Source organism: Apus apus, chromosome 15 (assembly GCF_020740795.1).
Source record: "Apus apus isolate bApuApu2 chromosome 15, bApuApu2.pri.cur, whole genome shotgun sequence".
Classification (NCBI taxonomy): Eukaryota; Metazoa; Chordata; class Aves; order Apodiformes; family Apodidae; genus Apus; species Apus apus.
In genome coordinates, this window is record NC_067296.1 from 14,445,412 (window position 1) to 14,466,318 (window position 20,907).

Genomic DNA, 20,907 nt, shown 5'->3' on the forward strand with positions numbered 1-20,907 from the left:
GTAAGCTCTGGTGCTAGAGGAGCAGGGACATGCAGGGAATTTGGCATCAGTGACGTCAGGGACCAGCTCTGTCACTGCTGCCAGGACACCTTGTACCAAGGGAACAGCCCCGTCCATGGGGCTGGTGCTCCTGGTGTGGCAGAGCCACGTTTGCCTGGTGCAGATGAGCAGGGTTGGGATGCTGGGAGCTTGACCTTTGTCTGGTGCCACTGGACACTAGCAGGGAAAGGTGGGATTGCTTTGGCCCCAGCTCCCATGTCCCCCCGACACGCGTGGGGACGGTGCTGCCGGTGCCAGCAGCTCACACGGTGCTGGGCACAACCAGCACTGGCCAGGATCATGGCTGGTTGATCTCCCAGGGTTGCTAATGCTTGTGTGCAGCAGCACGTTCCATGCCTCCAGTGAGAGTAGTTAAGTATCCTCATTAACAGCCGTACCATCCCAGCCTCATTCCTGGATGCTCCCATGTGTCACGGTTGTGGACGTGGCATGCAACCCCCTAATTCCTGGGGCCACCTTCCTCACCCCAAGGCTTGAGGTCCTTCACTGATTGCTGTAGGTGTTGATGGATCACATCCTGTACCTACAGTTTGTGGCCCTGGTTTTGCAGCACCATAATGAGAGCCCAAGCATCTGTGCCCGGGAGGGAGAGCACCCATGGGGCAGGAGGAGGGAGCAGACAGTGGGAGTTTATTCCGTGCCTGCAGGCAGCTTTCAGAGGCCTCTCCTGGAAAGCCCAGCTGAGCAGGAGGTGCTGGAGGTAACTGAGGTCCCAGCTGGGCAAGGAGCTGCCCCAGGGCTGGGACAACTGGCCGGGTATCCCACAGCACAGCTCTGTGCTCACCTTGTCCCTTGCAACAGTGCTTGGCTCCGCCTGGAATTCGGTGCTTTCAAGGACACTGGCCCCTCAGGCTGCTTGTGCACTGAGCCTGCGCCTTGTCTTCTCATTTTTGAGTCATTAAAATAAGTCTTTTAACCCAGACATGGGGTTACCCTTGAGCTGACCTTGCGGGGACAGCGGCAGTTCCCGATTGCATGCACCCTACCTCGGGGGTAGGTGGGTATTGCTGCTCCCTTGAAGATGTAAACTTCAGCTTGGCTTTTGCTTGGCCTGGTGGGACCGTCCAGCCCTGGCTCAGCCCAGCTGGTCCCCAGGGGCTTGCTGAATCCCCCCCACCCCATTGCTGTCCCCCTCGGAAATGCACCCGTGGGGAATGATCCCTTTGTGAGGACTTGAAACCTGTCGGGAAGGGCTGGGTGTGGAGCTAGAGACCTTGCACCCTCAGGCCGGGGCTGAGGTGACAGAGGAAGACCAATAAATTGCCCCTTTGCAGTCAGAGGGGCAGGGGCTGACACCTGTGTTTGGGTGCCTGGTGGTCCCCAGGGTGCAGGAAGGTGGGACTTGAGCGTGGGCAGCAGTTGGGCATCCCAGCCCTGACACCCCCTGTGCCTCAGTTTCCCCCCTTCCTGTGACAAGGGAACATGGACAACCCCTCCCTCCCAGGGACCATGGGCAAGCCAACCCCTCCATGTCCCTGAAGTGAAGTACCCAAGTGCTGAGCTGTGATACTCAGCTGTCCATCCCAGGAGGGAGGATCCAGCCCAGGGCTGCAGGAGGAGGTTTGGAAGGTGACTGCGTGGTTGTGGGGCTGAGCTGTGAGCCCAGGGCTCAGCACCTGGGCAGGATTCACTCCTCCAGCTGCAGCCTGGGCCCCTTTCACTCGTGCTGGGTGAGGAGCTGGCACCGTGTCCTGGGAGGACTGTCCATCCCTGCAGAGCCTTGTCTGGTTCCCCTCGGTCTATCGCGTGCATTTCACCGTCAACTTGAGGTTGTTGTTGTGCAAAAGAAGTGATTATGGAGAAAAAAAAAAAAGAAAAAAAAGGAAAAAAAAACCCCAACAAAATAAACTTGGTATGAAACCATCTGTGTGTGTCTTGCTCCATGAATGGATTGTTTTAGTTCTGAGGCTTCGCTTTGTATCGTGAGAATACCAATAAAAAGCATTAAATGGAAAACTGACCAAAAGGTTGAACAGAGTAGACTTTCAGCATCTGCATGCTAAAGGGGTGCTTTGCACCCACTGTAGATGTGGAGACCCACAGTTTATTGCCTTTCTCAGAGGGAAAAAACAATGAACTGCTTGCCTGAAGGTACTGCTGCCTTCCCTGGGGCAGGTGAGGGAGGGCACACACACTGTGCAGAGGATTCAAAACCCAGAAGAAAATGACAAACACAATAAAGGCAGTTCTGGCAAACACGTGAGCTGCCTTTGTTTTAAAAGACATCCAGTGCTTTTCCTGAGAAGTGATCCGGGCTTCTCTTGGCCTGGAGGACAGTGGGGGGAGCAGGGCTGTGGTTCCCAAGGTGAGTGGGACCCTAAACCAGGAGACCTGGCATAGCCAACGTTCCCAATCCCATCCCTGGGGCCAGATACACAAAAGCGACCCAAAAAAAGCTGCAACTGAAACCGGGGAGGTTTGTAAGCCAGGGGGGCACCCCCAGGGAAGGTGTCTGGCTGCTTCCCAGGCTGTGAAAAGGATCCCCCACCTCGGGGTAAGAGGAGCTGAACCACAGGGAAGGCAGAGGGTGGGAAATTTTGGTTGCCAGGCAGGACAGAGCCAGGACTGTCCCTGCTGCTCCTCCCGAGGGGCTGGACACTGCTGCTCCCACAAGCAGGAATTCTGTTTTTGCAGTGTGACCCTCCTGTTAGAGATAAGGACCTAGAGACAGACGCAGGTCGCTCGCTGCTCCTCCCAGGTTTGCTTAGACCACCAACCCAGGCTCTCCAAAAAGGTGAAGGCAGCAAAGTGAGCATCTGCACAGCACCTCGGGGCCACCAGGTTCAGCATGGGTTAGAGAGAACAAGTGTGGTCACCCTCTAACTGGTTAATAAGAGTCAGATCCTTCGTCCTGTTGGGATCTGAAGGAGAAAACAGCAGAGGAAAGACACCAGACAGATCTTGGACCTGATTGAAGCAACCACCAAAATGCTTCTTCCAAGATGAAAACCAGGCCAAGAAAGAAAGAAAAAAATCCTAAGAAAGGATCCCTACAAAGTGCTGGAGCCGTGTCTGAGGGAGGGGAAGGGACAGGAACACTTCCCTCTGGTGGGGTGAATGCAAAAGCACACCTGGGCAGGCAAAAAAGAAACAGATTTTGCAGATGAATTTGCAAAACTGCTGTGAAAAAATAAATTTGAAAAAAACAACCACCTGTCCTTCCTCAGCAGCCTCCTGGGCATGAAGGCTGTGAGGAGCCAGAGGTTAAGGAGCAGTGAGCAGACAAGGTGAATTCCTCCTGGCTGTGGGTGCTGGGGAGGAGCCCAGGCAGGTTCCCTGGAAAAGGGCTTCCCAGTTTCTAACAGATGAGTGAACATTGCTGGTTACTGCTGGTTATCTTGGAGAAGGAAAATATATAGAATTCCTTGTGAAATGTCACTTTAGTGAGTATTAGCCTGGAAAACAAGAAGGGATGTGAGGGAAATAGAGCTGGGAGCTGGTTGTCAGGGAGGGCTGGTCTGGATGGGGAGGATGGAAAAAGAAAAGAGCCTTGGAACAGAGAAGCACTAAATAAACCACTATTAAACAAATTTCTTAGAAATTCATGTAAATAAATAGAACTAACCAGACTAACCATGCAGCAGGGCAGCTGCCCCCCTGGATGCAAGGCAGAAGAAGCCACTTGCCACAGAGCAGTGAAGTGTTGGAGCTAAACCTCATCTAGAGGGTTTTGAGAAGGGTTTCACAGCTTCTAGAACCTCTGCTTTGTCTCTTCCTTCTTGAGAACGTGTTAACCACCCACTTCCAGAAGAGGTGCCACGTGGTAGGATGTTGCAAAAAGCCCTCCCCCCAAAAAATCCCTGCAGGCCTTGGCACAGCCCAGAAATGGCAGAAATTGCAGCAAAACCTGCAAGAGCTGGAGGTGGGCAAAGGAAACCCTGGAAAGCAGAGCCACGGTGTGGAATTTAGCAGCATCTTGGGTGCAGCAGCTCAGGGAGGCTCCTGGGCTCTGCGAGGGACAGGAAATCCCCAGCAGCACCCTGCAGTGCCCCTGAGTGTGCTGCACCCCTGGGAGCTGTGCAGAGCCCCCCTTCTGCCTGGGATGGTGGCAGCTTTGTCACCAAGCAGCCTTTGCCCAGGACTGAAGCTTGCAAAGCTGGGGGATGCCTGCAGACACAGCTGGTGGGACAGGGGTGTCCACCCTGACCCGGCAAACCTGCAAAGAGTGTTCCTGGGCTGCATGAAAAACTGCCACTGAACCCAAAACGCTGGGACAAACCACACTCTTTTATCTCCCCTTTTACAATTCACTGCTGATAAGGAATTCAAAAGTCTCCTGAGGACTTATCTCTTCAGTTTTTGTTAGGCCTTTGGGATGGCAGAGGCAGCACTGGAGCTCTGGGGGGTGGCTCTGTGTGCTGAAAAGGGGTGAAACCCGGACTGGAGAGCAACCTCCTGCAGCTCTCCCTCGGGGCCAGGCGCAGCACGGGGACTGGAAGGTCACTGCTGACACCTTGATGCCTCCTCTGCAGCCTCCCGGCCTCCAGCCCCAGCAGGCTCGGGGTGAAGGGCAGCGTGTGCCTGCACTGGCCACAAAGCCCTGGAGCTGTCAGCAGGACACCCCAAAATGCTGCGGGGGTACAGGCTGCACCCCAGGGGCAAAGGGAAGCGCTGAAAGCTCCCCAGCACCCATCGCACAGGTGCAGCAGCACAGCTCTGCACCCCCAGACGGCGGGAACAGCTTCCCAGCCATGAACGTGCACCCGTGGGGAGGGAGGGGAGAGATCCCCCCCGCACCCCCAGCGCACGCCCAGCCTCGGGGGCCGGGGGCTCACGCACACCAAGGTGCACACACGCGCCTGGGGCAGCGGTGCCCTGGGCTGGGGGGTGCAGGAGCCCCGGGAGCACGTGGGGGGGCCGGCTGGGCTTGGAGGGGGGGCACGCGTGGCCGCGGGGGGGCGAGCGGAGGACACGGGGGGGGGGGGGCAGGCAGGGCCTGGAGCCGGGGACATGCGGCACCGACGGTCAGCCCGCGGGGCCCGGGATGGGGGGGCTGGGGATGCGGGGCACGGACCGGGGGGGGGGGGACACGCGTGGAGCCGCGGGGGGAACGAGAGGGCACGGGGGGGGAGCACGCAGGGGCGGGGAGGCGGGAGGACAGACGGGGGGCACGGCGGGGCCCGCAGGACGCGGGGCCGGGGGTGCGGGGCCGGGGGTGCAGCCCGGGGGTCCCCCCGGAGGCGGGGGCGCGCGGGGGCCGGTGCGCGCGCCGTGCCCGGGCCGCGCAGGCGCAGTGCGCGGGGCCGGCACCGATCGCAGCGCCTGGGCCGCGGCGCCCTGGCGAAATAAGTCCCGGGAGCCGGGCCCGGCCCTGCGCCTGCGCGGGTGCCCGCCGAGCCCCGCGCCCCCCGCGCCCCCGGCCCCGCCGCCCTTCCCTCCCCGCACCCACCGCCCCGCCGGAGCCGCCGCAGCCGCCGCAGCCGGGGCAGCCGCCCCCCCGGGTGAGGTAAGCGCCGGGGCCGCCCCGCGCCCGCGGCGGGGCCTCCGCACGCGCCGTCCGCCCGGCGGGTCCCTGCGGAGCGTCAGGACGTTACGGCAGCGGCAGGAGACGGCGGCAGCGCCCGGCCGCCCCCTCCCCTCCTCCCCCCCCCCTCCCTCCCTCCCTCCCTCCCTCCCGCGCTCCCGGCGCTGCCGGCGTGAGCGCGCCCACGCACCCCCTGCCCCCCCGCACCCCCCCGCCCCGCCGGCCCCGCGCCCGCTGCCGGGAGCGCGCAGGATGGGGGGGGGGGGGGCGGGGGGGAGGAGAAGGAGGGGGCACCCCCCGCCCGGCCGCGCGGAGCCGCGCCGAGCGCCGGGACCCCCCCCCAGCTCTGCGGGCGGCACCCCCCGTGCACCCCCTCCCTCCCCGCACCCCCTCTGTGCAGCCCCCTCCTCCCCCCCTTCGCAGCCCCCCGTGCACACCCCCCCCCCCCCCCGTGCAGCCCCCCCGGATCTCTGCAGCCCGGCCCCCCCGTGCACCCCCTCCCCGTGAGGTCGCTGCTCCGTGCACCCCCTTTGCGCACCCCCTTGGCCTTCCCCCGCACCGTCCCTGCCCCCACCCTGTTCAACGCCCCGTGCAGCCCCCACCCCGCCCGCGCCCCTGGTGAAGCCCCCTCCCCGTGCACCCCCCTTGCTTGCTGCCCCGTGCAGCCCTGTCCCCCAGCAGTGTCGCCCCCCAACTCTGTGCCCTCCTTTGACGCTGCCCCCCAAAAGCCTCCCCCTCCTCCCCCAGGGCTGCGATGTGACTTTTTTTGGTGTCCTTTTACTTATTTCCCCCTTCCCCGTCGCCCCGTGCTTTCCCTGCAGCCACCGAAGCTGCCACCCGAGGTGCACCAGGAGGGACGTGCATGGATGCACTGAGCCCTGCTGGAGATGGGGTGCTCCCTGCCGGCCCCCCCTCCCCCCCAGGCACCCACTGCACCCCACTCCTGCTGGTTACTTGTTTCAGCCCAGTTTTTCCCCCCTCTCACACCTTTGGGGAGCTCAACCCTTCCTGCTCAGTTAGAATGTCCAGAGCATCCCCAAACTAGGGCATGTTGTCCCATTCACATGGGGGCTGGAGCAGCTGGGGACAGAGGTGCATTCCCAGCCCCCTGTGCCTTTAGTTATCCAGGTTTTGGGGTTTTCCCCCAGGTTTTTTCTTGCATCTGAACGTGGCCTGTGCAGGGCCGGGCGCTGGGGCGTGTTTAAATCTATTGCTGATTTATTGGAACCACACACTTGGAAACAGTTTTCAGATGTCACTTTGTTTCTGCAGACTTGAAGTGCTTTTTGTAATTTGATTTCTGTGTGTGTGTGACTTTGGAGGAGGGGGGAGTCCTTGTTGCTGCCATGGAGGAGGCAGCGATGAGCTCCCCCAGCAGCCTGGGATCCTTCTGAAGGGTTTGAGATCCCTTTGGAAACACCATCAAACGGAGCGTCCTCACGGAGCTGCTGGAGAATGCCAGGGTTGCTGTTTTGCTCCCTCTCTGCCCCTCGCCACCCCTGTCTAGCCCCTGCCCACCTCTTCCCATGCCCATCACCCTCACCCAGCCTGCAGAGCCCATGTTGGGATGAGCCTTTCCTTTTATCCATCCTCTTGCAATGGGGTGGTTGGGAATTTGCTCATCCCTTTCTCCACCAGAGCGTAGATTCCCTGCACCCCCCAAGATGGATTTTCTCAGGGAGGCCTTTCTGACACAGGGCTTCCCCTCGTTTCTCCCCAGGCAGCTGGTGGCCCAGGGCTCTCCTGCCTGCTCCCACCTCGCCATGGCCACTCCAGACGTCAGTGTCCACATGGAGGAGGTGGTGGTGGTGACAACACCCGACAGCGCCATGGATGGGGGTGGCGTGGAGGAGGTGAAGACAGTGCTGGTCACCACCAACCTGTCCCAGCACAGGTAAGAGATGAGGTCTGGTGTGCACCAAGGTGAAGTGCTGGCAAACCTCCCACCCGTGGTTGGAGCCAGTTGGGTTGGGTGTATTTTGTCACTTCCTGTGTCACTTTTCCCCACAGGGGCAGGCCCTGGTTGCTCCTTGGCTTTGCCTCAGTCACCACTCGCAGGGGGGTTGAGCTTCCAACTTGTCTGACATGGCACTTCAAACCAACCTCAGTTTGGGGGTTGAAGCCTTCTTCTAGTCCACCTTTGGGTGTGGTTCTACTTTTAACATATATATATATATATATATATATATACACACACACACACATCCAGTAGTTAAGAGCTTAGTTAGTTCATGTGTTTTTAAGATTGACTGGAAAAGGCAGAGGAAAATGGGAAAATAGTTGCAATCAGCAGGAGGCTTTTCGCTTTCATCCATGGTTGGATCCATCCTTGGTGCTCTGATGGGGTGATGACATTTCTGCTCTGTGTCCCCCACTTCTTTCTCCCTCAAGTTTCCAGGCAAGGCAGGAGCAGAGGAGGAAGGAGACACAACCCACAAGCCCATCCTCCCCTGGCTTCCTCATGGCGAGGGCAGGACCAGCTGGGTGGGCTGCACCCCTGAGGCTGGGGAGGTGTTTGAGTTTTCTCCTCCATCTGCCTCAGTCTGTCCCTCTGGGATGGGGTGGGGGGAGGAACTCACCTTTGTTGTGGTTTTCTCTTCCCTCCCCCCCCCGGTTACATCTCCAGGGCAGACACAGACTTTAATGGCTGGAATTTTTCATACCAGCTATGGAAGTTGGTGGGTCGGTTTTTCTCTGGAGGATGGGGTGTGGGCTGGGTTATTTCTCCAAACCCAGTTGTGCCTTTCAGTCATTTTTGGGGCTGTGCAGATGCCATGGAGTCCTGCAGGGAGCTGAGTCTCAGGTGCTGCCTTTCTGACAGGGTGGTGAACTGCAGAAGTGGGTGGAGGTTTTGACTCTTGTGGCAGGCAGAGGCAGGGCTGCTGTGTCCTGCTGAAGTGGCTTTGTTGGCTTTTCTCTAAGTGCAGCTGGAGAAATGAAAGAACCAAACTGATGAGGAAAAAACCCAACAGGCTAAATTGTTCCCTTTTTCTCTTGTTAAACTGCCACTCCTGTAATGTATGCCTGTGGATGCGTTAGCTCAGAGTTACCTGCTCAACTCCTGTTGAGTTATCCATCACCCCTCCCTCCCAGGGGCCTGGCTTGTTGGTTGCTGCAGAGGCTGGGTGACATCCCGTGGGGTCTCTCCTTCCCCGGCTGGCACTGCCTTCAGCTCTCCCTTCTCTGAAGCAGCATCTCCCAGTTACTCATCTGGTGAGGTGGAGCCACCACCCACACCAGTTCCCTTCTCTGGGTGCTGCTCGGTTGGTGCCTGCCCTGGCAAGGGGAGGGATGCTTGGAAGCTGCAGTTCCACCCTGCAGCTGCAGGTTAGGAGGCCACGATGGAAAAACCAGTTGCTCTTGAATTTACTCGTCCTGTGGCACCGCGGGTCGCAAGTGTGGTTACCAGTGAGTCACCAGGCCCATTTTAATTCACCCATGGTACCAAAACATAGTAGGTTCCAGGTTTATTTTCTGCTCACAGTCTTCCTTTGGAAGTTTATATGCTGAAGTGTGAAAAGTTAACTGGTTTCTCCCCCTGCCCCTGCAGGACAAGCTTGCTGCAGTAATTCAACATGGCTGAAAAGCAGTCGCTTGGCCACCTGTTGGTTAAGGTCGTGGGTATATTGAGTTGTAAGAGGCTCAGGGACTGGATCAGGAGGGCTCATAGCTCACATCTTGTTAACTCTGCTCACAGAGCCACTGTTCAGGTTTGTCAGACTCCACTGCTCCCAGTGGCCCTGCTCCTGGGAGCATCCCAGGCACTGGGGACTCAGCCAGTCCATTGCCCAGACAGCAGCAGCATGTTTTACACATGTTTTTTTCCCAGGGAAACCTTCTCAGGCACAGCTGCCAGGGGCTGGCAGTGACTTCTGAGCGAGGGTTGGTGCTGACAGGATCCCTCCATGGCAGCCGGGGGCAGCTCCAGGGGCTGGGATTGCCAGGGGGGCGAGGCAGGGCGGGAGCTGCAGGGCTCTTCCTGCAGACACGTGGAGCTGAGCCCCTCGGAACCAGAGCCTGCTTCTAGCCCCCCTGGGGAGATGCAGTCAGAGCCACTTTGGAAGCAGCATCTCCATGGGGCTCCGGGTGTGGGGGTGGCACCTCCACGTGGCTTAACTCTGCCTCTCCCGCCCTTCCCAGTGGTGACATAAACGAGGACACACTGGAGACCGAAAATGCAGCCGCTGCAGCTGCTGCTGCCTTCACAGCCTCCACGCAGCTGAAGGAAGCGGTTCTAGGTAGGTTCAGCCCGTGCCACAGCCCCTTGGGTGAGCCCTGCCTGCTCCTCCAGCCGGGTGTGGCACAGCCCCGTGCTGGTGCTGGCCAAGAGGGTCTGGGGATGCAATCCCGGGGGTACCGGGAGGGCCTGGGTGACCCGAGGGAGCTGCCGCTGCTGCCCGTGCTGCTGCTGCCCTCTCCTGGTGCAGGATGAGACCCTGTGTCTGGCCAGCGCTGGCTCCTGCCCTTCCCGCTGGCCGTGGGGATGTCACTTTCACAGCAAACTCGCTGCCTGTGGTGACGAGTACAAGTGAGTTTGCTGAGCAAAGGCTGTGACCAGCTGGGCTGGAGCTGCCTGAAACCCACCTGCCCTCTAAACCCAAAGGTGGGTGGATAATCATTAAAACAACGTCATTCATTTTTATTGAGAATGGAATGTTTTCAGCCCTGGCCACTGACTTCTTGGATTTCACACACTCGGGGATAAATCTGCCTGGGCTGTTTAGCCTGAGGAATTTGGGTGGTTTGGATGCTTTAGTAGCCCAGTGCAAGTGAGTGGTGGCCACAAACCCCACACACCCCATTGTGCACCATCTACATTTTTATTCTTTTGAAATCCTGAGCTTCAAAACTGCTTCATCACTCTGGATGTGCCTGGGGGGGGCAAATCGGGGGCTGCGACTCATGTTTCTTTTTGATCTGTCCCTTCCTGTGTTCCCTGTGAGAAGTGAAGATGGCTGAAGATGAGGACAGTTTGGAGGCAGAGATTGTCTACCCCATCACCTGTGGGGACAGCAAAGCCAACCTCATCTGGAGGAAGTTTGTGTGCCCTGGGATCAACGTCAAGTGTGTGCAGGTGAGAGTAAAGGGTCCTGACATAACTTGTGCCTTCCCATGCCCACGTTACAAGTTCACCTGGTTTGTCCTGGCTTGCATGGCCTTTGGAAAGCTGCTTTGCATTGGAACCACATCATGGTGGGAGGGGAGGAAATTTTCTTGCTATTTTGGTCTTCTCAGCCAGGCTGAGCAATGCTGGCTGGAGAGATGCTGCCTCAATTTAACTGAATTGATGGTGAGTTTGAGAAATTTGGGCACTTCCAGTGCCTGCTCCACTTGAAAACTGAGAATTTGTTGAGAAGTTTGTTGGTGGGGAACCTACTGAAGAGCTTCTTCTGTCTCCTGGATAACTGGTGGTTAAAATCTGCATGGATTCAGGGACATATGGTGGGTGATGTAAGCCATGGCTGGAATTTGTGCAGGGGCCAAACGATGCCCTGCTGAGGGAGCCTCCTCTGGACTCTGCTGCAAGGTGCTTTCCCAAACATGGTCCTTGCCCTTCGTAGGGGATATGGTCCTTGCCACCCCTGAGGCAGAGGACAGGTAGTGCTGCAGATCAAGCTGCTGCCTAAAATCAGTCCTCTACTTGCACCAAAGCCCACGCAGTGGTTCAGAGAAGCAGTTCCTCGTGCAGCAATGTTGAGCGAGCTCTGTGTTGGTCAATGTGGACGTCAGAAAGAGGGAGACTGGACGTGGGAAATCCTCTCTGAGGTGGGCTGTAAAGCAGCTCCTTGGAGAACTGCTGGATTCTGCAGGCTGTTTCTAGGTCAGCTCATGGGTTGAGGCACAAGCTGGGTGCGTAGGGCAACGAGAGAAGGGGGAAGAGCTGGGTGCTGGTCAGTGTCACCTCCCTGCAGGAGCGGACGTGCTGCCTCTCGCTGGGAGTGATGGTTGGGCTCATGGCAGGAGCTCAAAGACCAAACAACTTCTTCCCTCGCTGGCACGGGGTGCAGCCTGTCCCTGGACCCAGATGTCACCGGGGCAGCCCCACTCACCTGAGCAGCTCCGTGCTGTTCGTGGCACTTTGAGGAAACTCTGGGTGTTTTCCCAGGCATCCTGGGCTGGTTTAGCAAACTCCTCCATGCTGCACAGACCCCAAACCCTGGGCTTCCAGCAGCTGGTGACCAACCACGAAAGCAACACTTGGCTTTCTTTTTTTTTTTTAACTGAGTCAGTGTTCTCTGAGAGGAAGTGTGTGTTAGCCACCTGGTTTGGTGGCATTGGTTAATGGGCACATTGAGGCTGTGAGGACGTGTCACCCGGGCAGGACACGCTCTCCTCGTGTCATGACTTGTCACACTGATGTTGCACGTCTGCCTCTTGCAGTTTGATGATCACCTCATTAGTCCCAAGGAGTTTGTCCACTTGGCGGGCAAGTCGACCCTGAAGGACTGGAAGCGGGCGATCCGGATGAACGGGATCATGCTCCGGTTGGTCTCCTCGTTTGGATCTGCAGATCCTCCTCCTTCCTGGGGGATGATGGGGGGGGATGGGATGGGACAGACCCTTCAGCACAGTTGTTTCACTGCTGAGGGGCAAATATACCACTGAAAGTTTGTCTTAATAACAGCCTGGCCCCAGACGTGGCCTGTCCAATGGCTTTATCCTTGTGCCTGGGGGATAATTTGGGGCTACAAATGCTTCCCTGCTCTTTTTAGGACTTGAACAACACCGAGTTCCCACCTGGCATAAAGTCACTGAATGTTTTAATAGCCAGTGGTGGTTGGGCTGTGGTCCCTGCAGGTCCTCAGTGTGACCTACCAAATGGTCACCAACTAACACTCCCATTGCAACATCTCTGCTTGACATCACTCTTCTTTTTTTGCCAAGGACTTATTTAAAGCTTATTTATGCAAGTGTTTCTCTTCTCTAGTCTGAGCTACAGTAATTTAATTCCTCTATGGTCTTCTTGAGCACCAGCCTGAGACTGTGATTTAATAAAAGTCCGTCGCTGCCTGTAGGCAGGAAAAAAAAGTGTCACCTCTTTCCTCAGGACTTGTCAGGGGGTTTGTACCCTTTTCACAGGGTGGCTTTGCCTTTGCCAGGGTTCTTCTGCTTTTCTGCTTCAATGCAGGCATCTCCCATATTCCTTCTAAGCAGCTTTTGCTCAAATAGATTTTGTATAATAGGCTTATGCTTTGGCAAGGTGGGTCTTTCAGGGGGAAAAAAAGCCTTGAGGAGTGTGTGAAAGCAAGCCCAGCAGCTCATGGGAACAAATCTTGGGAAGCTCAGGTTATTGTTGGCCAGCAAAGCCTGGGGGTGCTTCGGAGACAATGGCCTTAAACTGGGAAGATGACATAGGCCAACACTGCAACTTCCTCTGCTTCAGCTGAGAGACCTTGATTTGGTTTATAAATAGGGTTGTGCCCCATCTCTTTTTGAGGTGTAGAGGCAAAAAGGGGAGGAAGAGACTTTCTGCTACTCACCCTGGGCTGAGATTTCTTCCTTCTGCTGGAAGCTGCAGATGTGGATGGTGGGAAGGTGGTGCGAATGGCAATGTCTGGGCTTTAAATGCCCTGAAGGCTTCAAGCCAGCAGATCTGCTGAGAGCAGTGTGGCTTGCCCCCGTGCTTCTCCAGGTCTGTTAGTTTTGCAGGGATATATCCTTAGGAAGAGCTGAGGTGCCTCTTGAGCTGCTGAGTCCAAGCCAAGTGCTCCAGTGGCTGAGGAAAGGACTTGGACTAAGGAAATGCATCCTCTCTGGGTTAGACTTGGAGAGGAACCTTCTCTAGAGGGCTGAAATGCTGCTCCCTCTCCTGCCTCCTGCAGGAGGTGGCCAGGAAGTGGACAGAAACCAAATCTGGTCCAGCCCTTTACCACAGGTACAACACAATGGACTTTTTCCTGTCCATCCCAGCCTCCTGAAGGGCTTCACCAGCCCTGGAGGTTGTTGGGTTTGTGTGTGTGGCCAGGACAGAGCAGGCTGTAGTTGCTAGTTCAGTTAATATTTAGTTAATGCTGCCTCTAAGGTCAGGACACAGGGGGACTTGTCAAGGGAAATGCAGACAGTTGCCTTGCCTGCTTTCCTGGCTTTTGCTTTTCTTCTGGGACTTTGAGAAGTTCAGGGGTGGAGGCTGCCAGGAGCTGCATCTGGAGCTGTGCTCCCGCTGACCTGCCTGTCCCTGTGCTTGCTCCCTGTCTTTCAGGAAGATCATGGACTCAGGAGAGCTGGATTTCTACCAGCACACAAAGGTCTGTTCCAACACCTGCCGGAGCACCAAAATCGACCTGACAGGAGCCAGGGTGTCCCTGAGCAGCCAGACATCAGCAGAGTACATCCCCCTCACTCCCGCCTCCGCCGATGGTACGTCCAGCCCAGCCAGCTGCCCCCCACACCCTCAGCAGGGGCTTCCAAGGGTTACAGCACAACAAAAGCCACGTGCCCAACCTCCCCTGATGGTTGCTTCTCTTTTTGGCTCTGTGGGTTGTTTTACCCTCTGCCTTCTCTCCCTGCTTTGTTGCAGGACCCCCCATAGCAGGTGGGCAGAAGTGTTGTTAGAGCCTTTGGGCAGAGGTGCAATATCTCACCTCGTTGCTCTCTAACCCTGCATGACCCCAAGAGTCTGGCCTCCTGCCTTTCCCAAAACTGTGTTGCTGAAGCAGAGGACTGCAATTAATCTGTAAGAAAACCTTGCTCCATGAAATTCCATTCTGTCCTGGCTTCTGGCTGGGCCCTGTGTCCATGGTGCTTGTCCTGGGAGGCAGGGACCAGCTCAGCTTTGGCTGCCTGGGGGGCCAGGGGAGGAGACCTTCCTCCCCCAGCTCTGACCTGGCTTCTTCCAGAATAATTTAGGCATTTTCATTTAAGGCTCCCTGAATTATTATTGGGTTTGTCTGATGAAAGATAAAGAGAACTAGGGGATACAACTGATGTATTTCCCTGCATTCATGTGTGTAGGTTCATAAACTGGATTTCAGTGATGCAGCTGTAGCCCTAAGCTTGATTTGACCTATTGGAAAACTTTCTGATTTCCTAACTCCTCCTGCTTCTGAGAGTTAAGCAGAGCAAGGACCAGGCAAGTCCCCTGGTGCCCCCTCAGGGCAGTGGTGATGCCAACACATGGTCCAGCCTGTCCTGAGCCCTTGGACACCAGCTCATTAACGGGGAGACACTTCCCATGCTGCCAGGGTAAAGGAGCAGAGTGACTGGGTTTAATGGCTGAGCATTCCCAATGCTCTGCAGGTCACTGGCCAGATTCCCATTCATCCTGCTCCTGCACGGCTCGGGTGACACCGGTTCCCCTGGCTCTGGTAACAAAACCACTGAGGTTTGGCAGAGCTGGAGGGAGGGAGCAAACCCCCCTGCATCCCTGCAGTGCTTTCCCCTTCCAGGCTGTAGAAACTCTCCAGACATCCCCATCCTGCAGCCTGGAAGCTGGACAAGAAAAGATTGCCTAAAAAAAAATCAGACTCTAAATCTGTTTGACTTTTGCCCTAAGCAGGACTAGTGTGCCCACAGGGGGAACAGGGTGGGAAATGCTGCTCTTGGGCATCTGCTCTGGCGTGCAAGGGTTGCAGCAGTAATCCCAGGGGGGTTGCACTCCAGTGTGGAATAATCAGTGCTGCTGGCACGGCGGTGGCTCAGGCCTCTCTGCGTGCAGCTCCAGGAGCTCCCTACAGACACCAGTGGTCCTGGGCAGTAAAAAGGAGAAGTCTCAGAAATGCTGCAGGGGAGTGTTTCCCTCAGAAACAGCCTGTGAAAAAATAATACAGAGAAAAATCAGGACTTGGGATTTTTTTCCCCCCCTTTTCTTTTTTGCTATTGGTTGCAGTGAACGGATCCCCAGCCACAATTACCATAGAAACGTGTGAGGATTCCAGCGACTGGAGCACCAGCATCGGAGGTACCGCTCGGGGTCCTGCTGGGCTCCATGCCTCCAGGGCAGGGGATGGTGGGGATGTAGGGAAAGAGGGGAATACCAGAGATGAGGAGCAGGACCCTTCTGGCCAGAGCAACCCTGCTTGAGCCTCCACTGGGATTATTTACCCTGCCTGTGTGCAGTCTGACTGCGGCAGCATCACTGGGTGAAACTGTTTCTAAGCCTTGAGGTGTCAAAGTGAAGGTCAAGTGCTTGGTGTGGCTCTAAAAAAAAAATACCTGAAGGGTCATACAGTCATTCTTGCTCCTCTTGGGTGCTCAGAGCAATGGGCCTTTCTGTAGCGTGAGTGTCCTGTTTGTGTATGACAGGGTGGGGAAAGCATGTCCTCCTCCAGCTGCCCCTCCTTTGGGAACACGCTCTGTCCCAGCGCCCTGCACCTGCAGCCCAAACTTCACCCTTGTAGGGGCCAGGAGTGGAGCCTGGGATCACCATTACAACCCCCTCCAGGCCTCTGAGCTTCTCCCTTGCTTTCTCTCTCTCCAGATGACACCTTCGCTTTCTGGCGAGGCCTGAAGGACACTGGTCTCCTGGAAGAAGTCATCCACGAGTTCCACCAGGAGCTAGTGGACACCATGAAGGGCTTGCAGCAGCGAGCGCAGGACCCCCCGCTGCAGCTCGGGGGTACGGCCTGGCCGTGGTCAGAGGTGGCTCGGGAGGGGGGCTTGGGGTTTTTCTTCTCCTTACGGGTACCTGGATGACACTGTAGGGACACAGTTCATCATAAGCAAATCCCATTCCTGGCTGTTCCCCAGGCAGGCTCTTGGCTGTGCTCGGGGACACTTCAGGTGGCCTCAATTCCCCAGTTCCCTGTGCCTGGGGCTTCCTATCTGCTGGCTCTGGGTCTGGACAAATGCTTGGCTGGAGAACTGAGGTGGAATTTAGGCCATTGGAACAATGATGCAGCAACCAGCTCCTGTGCCAGCAGATTTCTTATCAGCCCTGCTAAGCCGAAGGGGACTGTTTATGCACTAGTGACCTCCTGCACTTTCTCATGACTTCTCTGGTCTTCTCCTCTTCCCCAGCCTCTCACATTTCCCTCCTGCAGATTTTGGCTGTCTCAGCTGAGTGTGTTTGCTGCCGTGTGGCTTTTTACCAAGTCATAAATAGTTTGCCCAAGGAATTTTGCTTCCCTCAAAGGTCTGTGTCTTGTTTTTAAGATGCTGTTTTACTCAACAACGTAGTCCAGAACTTCGGGATGTTGGATCTGGTCAAGAAGGTCCTGGCCAGCCACAAGTGCCAGATGGATCGCTCGAGGGAGCAGTACGCGCGGGATTTGGCAGGTATGTCCTGGGACACGCTGGTGCTCTCACCACTCTGCAATGAAATTGGGGTTTGTGTCAAACTGGGGATGTTAACCCAGCTCCAGGCGCTGCCGTGGTCCTGGGAAGCTCCCCCCAGGCCTGGGCTGAGCCCGCTCTCCTCTCTCCAGCTCTGGAGCAGCAGTGTGACGAGCACCGCAAGCGAGCCAAGGAGCTGAAGCACAAATCCCAGCATCTCAACAACGTCCTGATGACCCTCACGCCCGTCTCCGTCCCCACGCCTTTAAAACGTCCCAGGCTGACCAGGGCCACCTCGGGACCAGCTGCCATCACCTCCCAAGTCCTGTCGCAGCCAGCGCAGCTCGCCGTCACCCCCGGGGTGCCTGTCTCTCAACTCGCCAACCTCCCTCTTGGCAAAGTGGTGTCAGCTCTGCCGCCCTCGGTGCTGGGGAAGGGCCAGTCCCAGCCCCCTGCCACCGCTTCCCCGGCCTCCCCCCTGCTGGGAGGATACACGGTACTGGCCTCTGCTGGTTCCACCTTTCCCGGGACGGTGGAGATCCACCCGGACGCTTCCAACCTGACGGTGCTGAGCGCGGCCGCGGTGCAGGACGGCAGCACCGTGGTGAAGGTGGTGAGTCCCTTCCAGCTGCTCACGCTGCCGGGACTTGGCACGACCATCCAGAACGTGACACAAATGGCTCCCGGCGGTGGGAGCACGGTCGTGACCGTCCCCTCCGGTGTCACCGGGGATGAACATGCCACCATCGAGGTGACGGCAGTGGCTGATGAGGTGGAGCAGAAGTGAAGGGGGGCAGGAGCCTGGAGGGACGCTGGCCGTGCCGCTCCGGGGGGATCTGCCTCTGCTCCGCGGGACGAGGAGCCGCCTGACGAGGGGCGCGGGTTAACGAGACTCGTGGCGGGGGCGAGGAGGTTCAGGTCAGAGGGAAGGAGAGGGAGGAAGAAGGCGCCTGGAGAAGGGAAAGGCGAAAAAATGCTCCGCCCTGTTTGGTGGAGACGAGAGGAGAAAAAAAAAAAGAAAAAAAAAAAGAAAGAAAAAAGCTTATTTTTTTATAAAGCTTCCCTCCCTGGTTCTCTAGGAAGAGTGATTCCATTGGAGCTTGAGCTCTGCCTCAGCTGCAGGCCTGTTGGAGGAGCAGGGCAGGAAGGTGGTGGCAGCCAAAGGAAAAGCTGGTGAAGCACCGATCTGGCACCCAACTGGCTGCCCAGGGATCTGGCACAGACTGATGGGTGTCATGCTCCCTGTTCCCATGGGGATCTGGGCAGGGAGCGGGGACCCTGGGAGCAGGGTGTCCGTGGGATGTGTGCGGCCATGGAGAGCAGGAAGAGGCACAAGCCCCAGGGATGGCTTCTGCGTGTGGCTGTGGCTTTGGGGAGTGGAACAAGCAGCAGATCCTGTGAAGAGTGGTCATGGAGGGTTGCTTGGGTCTGCTGGAGGGAAGGAGTGGGGAGAGAGAAGCCCAGAGGGCTGGGAAGAGCTGTAACTTCTGAGGATTTAGGGTCTCTTTCTAGTTTTCTCAAAAAAAAAAAAAAGAAAAAAAGAAAAAAAAGAAAAAAAGAAATCCATTTTTTGGGATTTTTCTACACAAACAGTGACTTTTTTTTAAGCCAAGCCCTTTGGCTGTGAAGGATCCTGAGCTGAACTGCAGGGCTCTGAGGAGCCTGTGCTCACTGCCCAGCGGGGACCCCAGAGCAGGGTCAGGCTGGTCTCCAGTCCCAGCATCTCTCCGGGTGCTGCTGTTCCCTCCCTGTGGGGTCTGAGCAGCTGCTCTGGATCAGGGTGCTCGACCCTCCCTGGGACTCCCTTGACCCTTGGACTCTCTGTGAGTCTTCCAGCTGCCCCATGCAGCTGCAGCCACATTCACCCCATCTCCGGCTGGAGGGAGTCGGGTGCTTGAAGTGTTGGGGTTTCCACAGACCTGACCTGGCAGCAGCAGTGGCAACAGGTCACTAATGAGATAATAAATTGTGTTGGTTTTTTTTTTTTTTTTGGAAGAGCACTGCTGGCTTCTTGTCTTTCTGTGTCTAGTGGCTACAGCCAGGGGAGCAAAGCAGAGCTGGGTTGGGGCAGGAACATGCTTTTCACTTTTATTTAAATATAAATAAAATGATTTAAATTCAGATAGAAAATTTCAGTGTGAACACAGTATGTGTGTTGCCTGTGCACATGCAAAGATGCTCGAGGCCCTTGGGGATGGGGGGAAATGCTGTGATGCTCTGACTGAATCCTGGGTGGCTAAGGAGTATCTGGGTCAGGATCATCCCTGTGCTTGGGGGTTTATCAACCCCAGGGGACACAAGGGGATGTTTTGTCTGTCTGAATCTGGCTGTGTTTGGGGGTGCTGGTCTGGTAAAATACTGGGAAGAGTTAACCAAGGAAAAACCCAGAGGGTTTGTTACAGGAGGACAAGAACAGTGGTTTGCATTAGGAGAGGGTGGAAGCAGGAAAAGAAACCTCTCGGCACTGGACCCTGCCAGACACGTGAGTCTGAGTGATTTTGGTGCTACCTCAGTGAGTGGGAGCAGCTTTATCCCAAACATGTTCATGTTAGAAAAGGATTTATTTTCTTTTTGTTGCAGGTGATGCTTTTAAATTTCTGGCATCCCCTGCCTGTGGTGTCTGTGGTGCTTGTGGAGGAGATTCCAAGGGGGCTCCTCTCTGTACTCCTGCAGTTGGGTGAAGGTTCCTGTGTCCTCTCTGGATGGCAGGAGCTGCTGTAGCTTCAGCAATGGGGGATTTCAGGGGTTTTCAGCAGCTTTGCACCTGGCACTCCATGACTTCTCCATTTCCAGTACCAGCAGCAAAGTCAGCTCCAGGTATCCTGCTGTGCTGCATGTAAAATCTTACCTGCAAAGTACCAATTCTAATTTAGAAAAGCACCCCAGCAGTTATGAGGCTGAGCCCAGCACTTTCTGGGGTGCCGTGCAGGGCCAGGGGTGTCCCTGGCCTGTGCAGAGTGTGCACAGGGCTGGCAAAGTCCAAAACATGGCTCCAAAGTCTGGTCCAGGGGTTGGACCCAGCTGCACCCAGTGCTGATAACCACCAGCTGCTCGAGCTGCTAACAGCACAGTCAGGAGGAAAAATGATTTATTCCTCTTAGGGTGTTCAATTTTGTTTTATTTTGGCTGAGCCTGAACCCGGGTCCACAGCTGAGGAGGAGGAGTCCTGCCTGATCAGAGGCTTTTCCCTCCCGGGCTGTTTGCTGATAGGGCAGTCATTGCTTTGCTATCTCTGTGCTCGGGACAGCCCGAGGAAGTGCAAAGGGCTGTGATCCCTCTGAACCTTTTTTTGCCTCTCCAGTGTGAGCAGTCCTGCTGAGCCGGCCCCGGGGCTGTGTTTCTAGCCCAAAGCCCTCTGCTCCCACATGCCACGGTGAGTGAAGGTACCTCTGTGGCCATGGGGACACTGTCCCTGGGCAGAGCCAGGGGCTGGGAAGTGTTGGCAGCCCTGGGGAGCTGCAGGCTGAGCACCCTGCATCAGCATCTCTGCTTTGGACAAACCCATCCAGGTTATCTAGAGGCAGAGGGTTGAGAGGGGATGGTCAGGTTGGAGGGGGTAGCTAGAGGGGCCTCCTGGCTCATCTTGAAGAGTGTCTGAAGTGGCATCAGAGCATGGGACAGGGTTTGTGGCATCTCCACGCTGGTGGAGCAGTGCTGGGGACACAGCAGCAGGAAGCAAGTGTTGGGGCAGAGCTGGCAGCAGCTCTTCTCTGGCTCCACATCCCTCTACCTGCCCTGGGTACTATAGATGTCTTCACCAGCAAGGCATTCCCAGTGTGGGTGTACTTTGCCTGGCAAGGCAGCACTTCCTAGGGATTGTAAAGAGCTCTGCCAGCAATAAAAGCTCCGCGGACAGATTTTGGCTGGTGAAATCCTCCCCTCCCTTTGCAGCAGCTGCTGGGGAGGCCGTGCAGGGAGGTGCTGGCGGTGCAGCCCAGTATCCCTGGAGAGAAGTCCCTGGTTTTCTCCGGGCTGTGGGATGATGGAGGCACGGCCGCTTATATTTTCTCCTCCAGGCAGCTGCGGGAGCAGCCTGCAGCATTTGGGGAAGATCAGCAGAGGCTCCCGCTGCCCAAACATCCAAGGGGCAGTGCCCCGGTCCTGCCTGGCAGCTGCCTGCAGTGCTGCCTGCAGTGCTGCCTGCAGTGCTGCCCGCGGGCTGCGAGGGAGCG

The 20,907-nt window shown here is 56.7% G+C and overlaps 1 protein-coding gene across 3 annotated transcripts; it reads left to right on the plus strand.

Moving 5' to 3' along the window:
- The first annotated feature begins 5,315 nt into the window (after positions 1 to 5,315).
- Positions 5,316 to 18,807, plus strand: GMEB2 (glucocorticoid modulatory element binding protein 2). 3 transcript variants are annotated; one of them, XM_051632742.1, is made up of 10 exons: positions 5,316 to 5,506; positions 7,245 to 7,418; positions 9,665 to 9,762; positions 10,471 to 10,598; positions 11,906 to 12,009; positions 13,725 to 13,882; positions 15,351 to 15,422; positions 15,942 to 16,079; positions 16,616 to 16,738; positions 16,888 to 18,807. In XM_051632742.1, exons 2-10 carry the CDS (start codon positions 7,288 to 7,290, stop codon positions 17,520 to 17,522), a joined length of 1,587 nt encoding a protein of 528 aa, XP_051488702.1. In that variant the 5' UTR covers positions 5,316 to 5,506; positions 7,245 to 7,287; the 3' UTR covers positions 17,523 to 18,807. The 3 variants fall into 3 exon arrangements, with proteins under 3 accessions (XP_051488702.1, XP_051488701.1, XP_051488703.1); XM_051632741.1 differs by lacking the exon at positions 5,316 to 5,506 and having other exon boundaries at positions 7,089 to 7,418; XM_051632743.1 differs by lacking the exons at positions 5,316 to 5,506; positions 7,245 to 7,418 and having other exon boundaries at positions 9,677 to 9,762; positions 10,476 to 10,598.
- Positions 18,808 to 20,907: the final 2,100 nt, after the last annotated feature.

What these genes read in the sequence shown, in the direction of transcription:
- GMEB2 (XM_051632741.1), top strand. Translation starts at nt 7,123, where the DNA reads ATGGGGTGGTTGGGAATTTGCTCATCCCTTTCTCCACCAGAGCGTAGA. An exon ending in ACCAACCTGTCCCAGCACAG is followed by an intron (nt 7,419 to 9,664) that starts GTAAGAGATGAG and finishes CGCCCTTCCCAG; the next exon opens with TGGTGACATAAACGAGGACA. An exon ending in CACTCCCGCCTCCGCCGATG is followed by an intron (nt 13,883 to 15,350) that starts GTACGTCCAGCC and finishes TATTGGTTGCAG; the next exon opens with TGAACGGATCCCCAGCCACA.